Below are 9,026 nucleotides of genomic sequence, written 5' to 3' on the forward strand. Positions count from 1 at the left end.
GAGGGGCGATATGGGATAGGGAGGGGCGATATAGGATGGGGGAAGGGCGATATGGGATGAGGAGGGGCGACATGGGATGGGGGAGGGGCGATATGGGATAGGGAGGGGCGATATAGGATGGGGGAAGGGCGATATGGGATGAGGAGGGGCGACATGGGATGGGGGAGGGGCGATATGGGATGGAGAGAGGCGATATGGGATGAGGAGGGGCGATATGGGATGGGGAGGAGTGATATAGGATGGGGGAGGGGCGACATAAGGAGGGATGATATGGGATGGGGGAGGGGAGATCTGTGATGAGGGACGTGGGGGAGGGGCAATAGAGAAAGAGGTGATATGGGATGGGGGAGGGGCGCTACCGATGGGGTGACACAGGCTGAGAGGGGAGGGGCCCTTCGTGAAGAACATGAAGGGGGGGATGGGGCCATACACGATGGGGGAGGGGCACGGTTAAACCCTTCCCCCCCCCCCCCCGCGGTTCCGTTAAATTAAAATAAATCGATTTTTTTTTTTCTTTTGATTGGTTTTTTTAAAATTTGGGGGTTTTTCGGGGGGGGGTTTTTTTGCCCCTCCCTCCCTTTAACCCCTCCCCCTCTTTAGCCCCTCCCCCCCTTTGACCCCTCCCCCCCTTTAGCCCCTCCCCCCTCATGTGAACAGCTCAAAGTCCATCCGGGCGCACTCGTAGAAGGGGCCCGGCGGGTGGGGGAGGGGCAGAACCCGCCGGCACCGCGCCCCTCCCCCCCGGAAGTAGCCCTGCGACGCCCACTCCTGATTGGGGGACGGAGGGAGTGACGTCAGAGACGGGGAGGGGCTTAAGAACACACCCTCCCCTAAGCCCCCTCCCCCTTAACCCCCTCCTGCCCTTTAAGCCCCTCCCCTTTAAGCCCCTCCCTCCTTTAAGCCCCGCCCTTCACCCTTCAAGCCCCTCCCACCATTAAGCCCCTCCCCCTTTAAGCCCCTCCCCTTTAAGCCCCTTCCTCCTCTTAAACCCCTCCCTCCCCTTTAAGCCCCTCCCTCCTTTAAGCCCCGCCCTTCACCCCCTCCCCTTAAGCCCCTCCCACCATTAAGCCCCTCCCCTTTAAGCCCCGCCCCCTTTAAGCCCCGCCCCCCATTCACCTGCATTTGGGCGCTGCTGAAGGGGCCGTAGATGTCCCCCCCCTCTTCCCACGTGTATTCCCAAAGCACTTCCTCTATTGGGGGGGGGGGAGGGGTCATTCCCAAAGCGCCCCCCCCATAGATGACCTTTAACCTCCCCAAATCCCACCCCAGAGACCCCCTCGCCCATTGCCCACCCCATAACCCCCCCCTTCCCCCATTTCCCACCCCATAGCCCCATTTCTCACCCCATAAACCCATTTCCCACCCCACAGACCCCCCATAGACCCCCATTTCCCACCCCACAGCCCCATTCCCACCCCACAGCCCCCCATTTCCCACCCCTTAGACCCCCATTCCCACTCCATAGCCCCATTTCCCACCCTATAGCCCCCCCTTCCCCCATTTCCCACCCCATAGATCCCCCATTTCCCACCCTATAGCCCCATTCCCACCCCACAGACCCCCCCATTCCCACCCCATAGCCCCATTTCCCACCCCACAGCCCCCCCATTCCCACCCCATAAACCCCATTTCCCACCCCACAGCCCCCCCATTTCCCACCCCATAGACCCCTCCCCATTCCCACCCCATAGATGCCCCATTTCCCACCCCATAGACCCCCAATCCCACCCCATAGACCCCCTCCATTTCCCACCCCATAAACCCCATCTCCCACCCCATAAACCCCATTTCCCACCCCATAGCCCCATTTCCCACCCCATAGACCCCTTCATTTCCCACCCCATAGCCCCATCTCCCACCCCATAAACCCATTTCCCACCCCACAGACCCCCCATAGACCCCCATTTCCCACCCCATTTCCCACCCCATAACCCCCCAATTCCCACCCCCCACACCCCCCCCACTCACCTTCCTCCTTCCCCTCCCTCTTCTCCTCCTCCTCCTCCTCTTCCTCCTCCCCCGGCGCGAACATGTCGACGGCTCCACTTCCGCCCTGGGGGGGGGCACTTCCCTTCCCTTCCCCCCCCGTTTCCCCCCCCATTTCCTCTCCTTCCCCCCCCGTTTCCCCCCCCGTTTCCTCCCTCATCCTCCTCTCCAGCCCCTCCCGATGCTCCTCCAGGGCCCCCAGCACCCCCCTGGCCACCAGCCCATCGGCCACGGCGACCAATCGCAGCAGCTCCGGGGGGGCAGGGGGCGGGGCTTGGCGCTGGCCACGCCCCCCCTCCCGGCCACGCCCCCCCAGCCGCCGCAGGGCGCCCCCTACCGTCTCCCCCGGCCGCAGCAGTTCCAGCGCCTCCCCCAGCAGCTGCCGCAGGGGGGGGGGCGAGGGGGGAGGCGACGGCGTGACGTCACGGCGCGGGGGGCGGGGCTTGATGGGGAGCTGGGGGGGGGAGGGGAGGGGGTTAAAGGGTGTTTGCGCCCCCCATTTCCCGCGTGTTTTCACTTAAAACCCCCATTTCTGACCCATCTCTGACCCATTTCCCATCTTGCCCCTTCCCACCCCCATTGCTGCCCCATTGTCTCCAGTTCTGCCCCATTGCCCCCATTTCTGCCCCATTTCTGCCCCATTTCTCCCATTTCTGCCCCATTTCTGCCCCATTTCCCCCATTTCCGCCCCATTTCCCCTATTTCTGCCCCATTTCTGCCCCATTTCCCCTATTTCTGCCCCATTTCTGCCCCATTTCCCCTATTTCTGACCCATTTCCCCCATTTCTGCCCCATTTCCCCTATTTCCGCCCCATTTCTGCCCCATTTCCCCTATTTCCGCCCCATTTCTGCCCCATTTCCCCCATTTCTGCCCCATTTCCCCTATTTCCGCCCCATTTCTGCCCCATTTCCCCCATTTCTGCCCCATTTCCCCTATTTCCGCCCCATTTCTGCCCCATTTCCCCCATTTCTGCCCCATTTCTGCCCCCTTTCCCCCTCATTTCCCCCTCCAACCTCCCAGCCCCATTTCCCCCCTTCTGCCCCACTTCCCCCTATTTCCTCCCCTATTCCCCCCCAACCTCCCAGCCCCCCACCCGCCCCCCACCTGCCCCCCACCCTCCCCCCACCCGCCCCCCACCTGCCCCACCCCCGCCCCACCCCCGCCCCCCCGCACTCACGCCCTCGATGGCCTCCAGCCAGGGGTCCGGGGGGGGCGCCGGGCGCCAGATGAAGTGACCCTGGGGGTCAAAGTGCCCCTCGGCCAGTTCGGGCCCGAGGTCAAACGGGGTCATGGGCCCCTCCCCCTCCTCCGGCCCCGCCCCCTCCGGGGACCCCCCCGAGCCTGGGGGGGGAGGGGAGGGGTTAGAGACCCACAGACCCATAGGGACCCATAGAGACCCCACAGAGACCCACAGAGACCCCATAGAGACCCATAGAGACCCATAGAGACCCATAGAGACCCCATAGAGACCCATAGTGACCCATAGAGACCCATAGAGACCCCATAGAGACCCATAGTGACCCATAGAGACCCCATAGAGACCCATAGAGACCCATAGAGAGCCATAGAGACCCCATAGAGACCCCATAGAGACCCATAGAGACCCACAGAGACCCATAGGGACCCATAGAGACCCATAGAGACCCATAGACACCCCATAGAGACCCATAGAGACCCATAGAGACCCCATAGAGACCCATGGAGACCCATAGAGACCCATAGAGACCCCATAGAGACCCATAGAGACCCATAGAGAGAGACCCATAGAGACCCATAGAGACCCATAGAGACCCCATACAGACCCATAGAGACTCCATAGAGCGCCATACAGACCCCATAGAGACCCATAGAGACCCAGAGACCCATAGTGACCCATAGAGACCCATAGGTGACCGACAGCGTCCCACAAGTGCCCCATAGACACCTCCCCATAGACCCAAAAGTGCCCCACAGCTGCCCTACAAGTGCCCCAATGGCCCCCAGCACTCTCATAGACCCCCACAGGTGCCCCATAGATGCCCCATAGACCCCCATAGATGCCCCATAGACCCCCATAGGTGCCCCACAGCCCCCCATAGGTGCCCCATAGATGCCCCATAGACCCCCATAGGTGCCCCACAGCCCCCCATAGACCCCCATAGACCCCCATAGGTGCCCCATAGACCCCCATAGATGCCCCACAGCCCCCCATAGGTGCCCCACAGCCCCCCATAGGTGCCCCATAGGAGCCCCACAGCCCCCCATAGGTGCCCCATAGACCCCCATAGGTGCCCCATAGACCCCCATAGGAGCCCCACAGCCTCCCATAGGTGCCCCATAGACCCCCATAGGTGCCCCATAGACCCCCATAGGAGCCCCACAGCCCCCCATAGGTGCCCCATAGACCCCCATAGGTGCCCCATAGACCCCCATAGGAGCCCCACAGCCCCCCATAGGTGCCCCACACGTGCCGTGGGGCAGGAAGAGGTTGAAGTCGCTGCAGCCTTCGGCCTCGTCCTCCTCCTCCTCCTCCTCATCACTGTCCAGTGACGGCTGCCCCGGGAACCGGCCCATGGCCTGACCCACAGAGACCCACAGAGACCCATAGAGCCACATAGAGACCCATAGGGACCCACAGAGACCCACAGAGACCCATAGAGCCACATAGAGACCCATAGGGACCCACAGAGACCCACAGAGACCCATAGAGCCACATAGAGACCCATAGGGACCCACAGAGACCCACAGAGACCCATAGAGCCACATAGAGACCCATAGGGACCCACAGAGACCCACAGAGACCCACAGAGACCCACAGTGACCCATAGGGACCCATAGAGACCCATAGAGACCCATAGAGACCCATAGGGACCCATAGAGACCCCATAGAGACCCACAGAGACCCACAGTGACCCATAGGGACCCATAGAGACCCATAGAGACCCATAGAGACACATAGAGACCCACAGAGACCCACAGAGACCCACAGTGACCCATAGGGACCCATAGAGACCCATAGAGACCCATAGAGACCCATAGGGACCCATAGAGACCCCATAGAGACCCACAGAGACCCACAGTGACCCATAGTGACCCATAGAGACCCATAGAGACCCATAGAGACCCATAGGGACCCATAGAGACCCATAGAGACACATAGAGACCCACAGAGACCCACAGAGACACACAGTGACCCATAGGGACCCATAGAGACCCCATAGAGACCCACAGAGACCCATAGAGACCCATAGAGACCCATAGGGACCCATAGAGACCCATAGAGACCCATAGGGACCCATAGAGACCCATACAGACACATAGAGACCCCCAGAGACCCACAGTGACCCATAGAGACACAGAGACCCCATAGAGACCCATAGAGACCCACAGCGACCCATAGGGAGCCATAGAGACCCATAGAGACACATAGAGACCCACAGAGACCCACAGAGACCCACAGTGACCCATAGGGACCCATAGAGACCCCATAGAGACCCACAGAGACCCATAGAGACCCATAGGGACCCATAGAGACCCATACAGACACATAGAGACCCCCAGAGACCCACAGTGACCCATAGAGACACAGAGACCCCATAGAGACCCATAGAGACCCACAGCGACCCATAGGGAGCCATAGAGACCCATAGAGACCCAGACACACATAGAGACCCCATAGAGACCCACAGAGACCCATAGAAACACAGAGACCCACAGACACACACAGATACCCAATGACCCCCCACTGACACCCCATAGCCCCCCATAGACACCCCATAGAGACCCCATAGCCCCCCATAGCCCCCCATAGCCACCCATAGACACCCCATAGACACCCTATAGAGACCCCATAGCACCCCACAGACACCCCATAGCCCCCCATTGACACCCCATGGCCCCCCACTGACACCCCACAGACCCCCCCACAGACCCCCATAGCCCCATAGCCCCCCATAGCCCCCCATAGACACCCCATAGCCCCCCATAGACACCCATAGCCCCCCATAGCCCCCCATAGCGCCCCATAGCGCCCCCCAGGTCCCCACTCACCCTCTTGCGGGGGGGGAGGGGCGGCTCCTCCTCTGGCCCCTCCCCCTCGAGGTCAGCGAAGGTCACGGAGCGTTTGGCCATTGGTCAGCGGCGATTAATGACCTTCATTAGCACCAATTAGTAACCAATTAACCCCATTAACCCCATTAACCCTAATTAGCCCCATTAAGCCCCATTAATAGCATTAATTAACCCCCATTAACCCCATTAAGCCTCATTAATAGCACTAATTAACCCCCATTAACCCTAATTAGCCCCATTAATAGCGCTAATTAACCCCATTAACCCTAATTAGCCCCATTAATAGCACCAATTGACCCCCATTAACCCTAATTAGCCCCATTAAGCCCCATTAATAGCGCTAATTAACCCCCATTAACCCCCCAATAGGCCCCCAGAGACCCCCTTTAGCAGGCCTACTAGTTAACTCTCATTAACAGCACTAATTAACTCTCATTAAGAACGCTATTTAATCCCTATTAATAGCGCTATCTAACCCTCATTAAGATCCCCAATTAACCCACATTAATAGCGCTAATTAACCCATTAACAACGCTAATTAACCCCTCCTAATGGAGCTAATTAACTCTCATTATCAATTCTAATTAACCCTCACTAACAGCGTGAATTGACCTTCATAGGCCCCTCTAATTAACCCCAATTAACCCTTAATCAATAGCCCCCCTCATTAACAGCCCCAATTAGGCCTCATTATCTCCTTAATTAACCCTTATTAAGGCCCATTATCAGCACTAATTAGCCCCTAATACCCCCATTAGCAGCCTTAATGAACCCTCATTAATAACCATTAATGACCCCCATTAACCCTTAATTAACCCCTAATTAACAGCCCCAATTAACCCCAATTAACCCTCATTATCAGCCTTAATTAACCCTCATTAATCATCATTAACCCTATTAATTAACCCCCTTTACCCCTCATTAACGCCTCTAATTAACCCCAATTCACCCCCGTTGGGCCCCCCCCCATTAACACCCCCCCCATCGACCCCCATTGACCCCCACTGACCCCCACTGACCCCAATTAACGCTTCCCGCCCTCATTAGCATATGCAAATGAGCCCAATTACCCGCGCTCATCAGCAGCGCGCCCCGCGCCCCTGCGCGCCGAGGGGCCGCTTCCGGGCGGAAGTGGCGTCATCAACGGGCGACGGTCGCTGCGCGGCGGCGCTTAAAGGGGCCGCGGCCGCAAAGACCCGCCCCATAGGGATGCATTGAGCGCCCCATAGAGACCCATATCCTGCCCCAGAGAGACCCATAGAGCCCATATCCTGCCCCATAGAGGCCATCTGCCCCATAACCTGCCACATAGAGCCCATATCCCGCCCCATAGAGCAAATATTCCGCCCCATAGAGCCCATATCCTGCCCCATAGAGGCCCATAGAGCCTATATCCTGCCCCATAGAGCCCCATAGAGCCCATATCCTGCCCCATAGAGGCCATCTGCCCCATAACCTGCCCCATAGAGCCCATATCCCGCCCAGAGAGCAAATATTCCGCCCCATAGAGCCCATATCCCGCCCCATAGAGCCCCATAGAGCCCATATCCTGCCCCACAGAACCCCAAAGAGCCCATATCCTGCCCCATAGAGCCCATCTGCACCATAACCTGCCCCATAGAGCCCATATCCTGCCCCACAGAGCCCATCTGCACCATAACCTGCCCCATAGAGCCCATATCCTGCCCCACAGAGCCCCATAGAGCCCATATCCTGCCCCAGAGAGCCACAAAGAGCCCATATCCTGCCCCATAGAGGCCATCTGCCCCATAGAGGCCATATCCCACCCCATAGAGCAAATATCCCGCCCCATAGAGCCCCATAGAGCCTATATCCCGCCCCATAGAGACCCATAGAGCCCATATCCTGCCCCATAGAGGCCATCTGCCCCATAACCTGCCCCATAGAGCCCATATCCCGCCCCACAGAGCAAATATCCCGCCCCATAGAGCCCCATAGAGCCTATATCCTGCCCCACAGAACCCCAAAGAGCCCGTACCCTGCCCCATAGAGCCCCATAGAGCCTATATCCTGCCCCATAGAGCACCCATATCCCGCCCCACAGAGCCCCATAGAGCCCATATCCCACCCCATAGAGTCCATCTCGCTCCATATCCTGCCCCATAGGGCCCATCCCACCCCATACCCCACCCCACCGAGTCCATATCCTGCCCCACACCCGCCCCATATCCCGCCCCACACATTTGTGTCTCTCTTTGACCATGGTCTGTATTTCACTCAATGCACCGACAGAGGATGTGGGGCAGGATATGGGGCAGGATGTGGGGCACTAAACCCCCCCCACTCTGCCCCATAGCGGACCCATAGATGTGGGTCTATTGGGGGTCTCCTGTGGGGGTGTCCATTAGCTCCTTGTAGCGGCGCCGGAAGAAGCCGACCTATGGGGCAGAGATGTGGGGCGGGGGGGTGAGGGCTCTGCCCCATAGATAGGGCCTCTATGGGCCTTAAGCTAAGCCCTGCCCCATAGCTCACCTTGTACAGCCCCATAGCGAGCAGCGCCAGCAGCACGAGCCCCCCCAAGGACCCCCCCAAGATGTGGGGCAGGAGGTTGGGGGGCTCCGTGTGCTCCAGTTCGGTCTGGAGCTGTGGGGCAGAGACAAGGGGATGTGGGGCTGCCCCATAGAGACACATAGAGCCCGCAGAGACACACAAAGACCCCCCCCATAGCCACCCTATAGCCACCCCATAGCCACCCCATAGCCACCCCATAGCCCCCCCTGCCCCATAGCCGCTATGGGGCTCACCTGCAGCTCCAGCCGCCCCCCCATGTTGTGGTATCGCCCCACATCGAAGCTGACTCGGGCCCAGCTCTGCAGCAGCGCCTTGTGCAGCCGGTGCTGGGGGGACATGTGGGGCGTCACCCCATAGACATGCATAGAGCCCCATAGACCCCCATAGACACCTATAGAGCCCCATAGACACCCCATAGACAAAAACACCCATATCCCCATAGAATCCCCCATAGACA

The 9,026-nt window shown here is 59.2% G+C and overlaps 2 protein-coding genes across 2 annotated transcripts; both read right to left on the bottom strand.

The window, feature by feature from the left end:
• Window positions 1-502: 502 nt before the first annotated feature.
• CD2BP2 (CD2 cytoplasmic tail binding protein 2) lies at window positions 503-7,179 on the bottom strand. Its single transcript, XM_030474727.1, has 7 exons — window positions 7,108-7,179; window positions 6,017-6,118; window positions 4,438-4,543; window positions 3,165-3,328; window positions 1,969-2,440; window positions 1,117-1,190; window positions 503-768 (listed from the first exon to the last, which is right to left on the bottom strand). The coding sequence occupies exons 2-7, from the start codon at window positions 6,095-6,097 to the stop codon at window positions 646-648; spliced, it is 1,020 nt and encodes a 339-aa protein (XP_030330587.1). The 5' UTR covers window positions 6,098-6,118; window positions 7,108-7,179; the 3' UTR covers window positions 503-645.
• Window positions 7,180-8,248: 1,069 nt separating this feature from the next.
• LOC115603107 (integrin alpha-D-like) lies at window positions 8,249-8,923 on the bottom strand. The gene is made up of 3 exons (XM_030474720.1): window positions 8,803-8,923; window positions 8,531-8,641; window positions 8,249-8,436 (listed from the first exon to the last, which is right to left on the bottom strand). Exons 1-3 carry the CDS (start codon window positions 8,905-8,907, stop codon window positions 8,374-8,376), a joined length of 279 nt encoding a protein of 92 aa, XP_030330580.1. The 5' UTR covers window positions 8,908-8,923; the 3' UTR covers window positions 8,249-8,373.
• Window positions 8,924-9,026: the final 103 nt, after the last annotated feature.

The sequence above is a fragment of the Strigops habroptila genome, unplaced genomic scaffold (genome assembly GCF_004027225.2).
Source record: "Strigops habroptila isolate Jane unplaced genomic scaffold, bStrHab1.2.pri NW_022045612.1_ctg1, whole genome shotgun sequence".
Taxonomy (NCBI): domain Eukaryota; kingdom Metazoa; phylum Chordata; class Aves; order Psittaciformes; family Psittacidae; genus Strigops; species Strigops habroptila.

What these genes read in the sequence shown, in the direction of transcription:
- CD2BP2 (XM_030474727.1), bottom strand. Translation starts at nt 6,097, where the DNA reads ATGGCCAAACGCTCCGTGACCTTCGCTGACCTCGAGGGGGAGGGGCCA. An exon ending in CCCTCCCCCCCCGCAAGAGG is followed by an intron (nt 4,544 to 6,016) that starts GTGAGTGGGGAC and finishes TCTGTGGGTCAG; the next exon opens with GCCATGGGCCGGTTCCCGGG. An exon ending in GAGGGAGGGGAAGGAGGAAG is followed by an intron (nt 1,191 to 1,968) that starts GTGAGTGGGGGG and finishes CCCCCCCAATAG; the next exon opens with AGGAAGTGCTTTGGGAATAC.
- LOC115603107 (XM_030474720.1), bottom strand. Translation starts at nt 8,907, where the DNA reads ATGTCCCCCCAGCACCGGCTGCACAAGGCGCTGCTGCAGAGCTGGGCC. An exon ending in GGGGGCGGCTGGAGCTGCAG is followed by an intron (nt 8,642 to 8,802) that starts GTGAGCCCCATA and finishes TCTGCCCCACAG; the next exon opens with CTCCAGACCGAACTGGAGCA. An exon ending in TCGCTATGGGGCTGTACAAG is followed by an intron (nt 8,437 to 8,530) that starts GTGAGCTATGGG and finishes TCTGCCCCATAG; the next exon opens with GTCGGCTTCTTCCGGCGCCG.